The 2,071-nt window shown below is 55.6% G+C and overlaps 1 protein-coding gene across 1 annotated transcript; it reads right to left on the bottom strand.

The window, feature by feature from the left end:
* Positions 1 to 402: 402 nt before the first annotated feature.
* On the bottom strand, positions 403 to 1,638 carry LOC124694958. The gene has a single exon (XM_047227878.1). It carries the CDS (start codon positions 1,636 to 1,638, stop codon positions 403 to 405), a length of 1,236 nt encoding a protein of 411 aa, XP_047083834.1.
* Positions 1,639 to 2,071: the final 433 nt, after the last annotated feature.

Genomic DNA, 2,071 nt, shown 5'->3' with positions numbered 1-2,071 from the left:
TACTGTGAAATTCTAACGCATTGCTGAGTTGTTGAATTTTTCTAGTCCCAGTTTCCTCAGGTTTCACAATTTGGCAGCTCCATTGCAAAGGACTTAGACTTGTGAATCCATTGGCAAGTTCGAATCGAGAACGGCATCACGCTTGCTGTTTTTTCATTTTTTGCGGGTTGCATCATGAATGCTCAATCAGGATACAGCAAAACTTGTAAATAAAAGACAGTGGACACGGACAGAAGTTTCATAACCTCTGTAGATCAGATGAGCTACCAAGAACAACAATTTTAGTTTGAATGAGCGAGCTACATCTCTGCAAGTAACGACCATACAAGACAAATTAATATAGCAGTGGTCAGTATCCTCGAATACAGCAGACTTAGATAAGAATTCTACCAAAGACCGCATCTAATTGACAGCTCCAAACGAGAAGAATCCCTGAAGCGATGGAGCGTGAAGGCAGGCCGCCGCTACGGTGTTGTAGCTGCACCCCATGTAGAGCAGTGCTTCTTGGTCGTCGTGATCAGCCAAGAGGTTTCGAAGGTCCTCTCGAAGCTCCCAGCTAGCTGATGGCGCAGGCTGGTGTGTGTCGACCTGTTCGATGTAGTTCTTCTCAGCCTCGACCGGGGGTGTTTGCTCCTCTTGTGCCGCTGACTCCCAGTCATCATCATCCCAAGGCTTTAGCAGGAGGTGCAGCTCCGATTCACTGTCAAGTGAATCCCAGTCGAAGTCCTCATCTTCCACGGACACGGGGAGAGTTTGCTCCAGTTGTTGCTGTAGCCCGAGAAGCTCTTCCATGGTGCAAGAAAACCGGCCCGTGTCACCGTCAGCTTCAGGCGCGTGGGGCACCTCCGTGAACGCAGCCGGCAAGGAAACGGGTGCGGCAGACGTGAACCACACCGGACAACCCTCGTACTCCATCTCCTCGGGTGCTGGGACGGGAACGCCGTACAGCTTCTGTGCGTGCGTGCTCGCGGCAGGCGTGACCGGGCAGTCAGGTTCCGGGACGGGGGCTGCCATCCGCATCTTCTTGGAGCAGGGCGGACCGGCGGCCGCGGCAGCAGGCGCTGGCCTCTTGTGTGATTGCTGCGCGAGTGCAGGCTGTGCTGGCTCTTGACGATGAAGCTTGTACGCATCGGATTCTTGGCGGGCGGCGGCGGGCGCGTGCTGAGCGAGATGGATCTTGCAGAGCACCATCTCCCCGCCGGCGACGACGGCCTCCGGACGCAGGCAGCGGTACTCCTTCATGACCCATCCGGTGGTGGTCTTGCCCTTCTTGAAGGACAGGTGCTTGGCCTCGCCGACCTTGGCCCCCTCGTGGTAGACGTCCTCGGTGGTCTGGATGGTCCATGTGCCGGCCCCGGCGCGGCGGACGACCCGGGCGTCGTTCCCGCTCTTGCGCCTGCAGGTCGTGAAGAAGAAGCGGTCGCCGGTGCTGGCGGCGTTAGGCACGGGCGCGAACTGGGCAGCGAGGTCCCTGGGCTCGCAGGCGTAGACGTCGGCGTGGCGGATGAGGCCGTCGGCGCCGTGCGGCAGCGGCGTGCCGGCGAGGAGGCGCGGCAGGAAGTAGGTGATTGCCTCCTCCTTGGAAGGCTTGAACTGGTGGTGCCTGTAGAAGTCGTCGAGCTCCCCGTCCGCCTCCATGGATCGGACGCGGAGCTGCTCTGCGTCTAGGTTGACTGGATGGCGGGAGGGAGAAAGCTAGGTTGGATGGCGGGAGAGGGAGAGGGATTCAACTACTTATAATCGAAATCACGCGTACTAGAAAGGAAACTAGGAAATATTGCCAGAGGGTTGGGTTTAGATGTTCGAATCGGTTTCCAATTCAATACGGTGGGTTTCCATGTTTTGTGTCCCAGTTGTTTCCATGTTTTGAATCCGAGCTGTGCTGCTCTTCTCGTGGCTAACTTGCCAGCAAAGTTTCGATCTACTTTAGCCTTGCAGGTGTGTGGACGAGTCCGAATCAAAGTGCAGTTTGTAAATCCTTTGTCAAGTTTAATTAGCAAGCTCAGTTAGACTCCTCGGATCATGTATTCACTTTTTTTTTTTGAAACAAAGTGCTTGGAGCATCCCCACT

Source organism: Lolium rigidum, chromosome 3 (assembly GCF_022539505.1).
Source record: "Lolium rigidum isolate FL_2022 chromosome 3, APGP_CSIRO_Lrig_0.1, whole genome shotgun sequence".
Lineage (NCBI taxonomy): Eukaryota > Viridiplantae > Streptophyta > Magnoliopsida > Poales > Poaceae > Lolium > Lolium rigidum.
The sequence above is the reverse complement of the archived record's forward strand: the minus strand, read 5'-3'. Positions and strand labels throughout refer to the sequence as shown.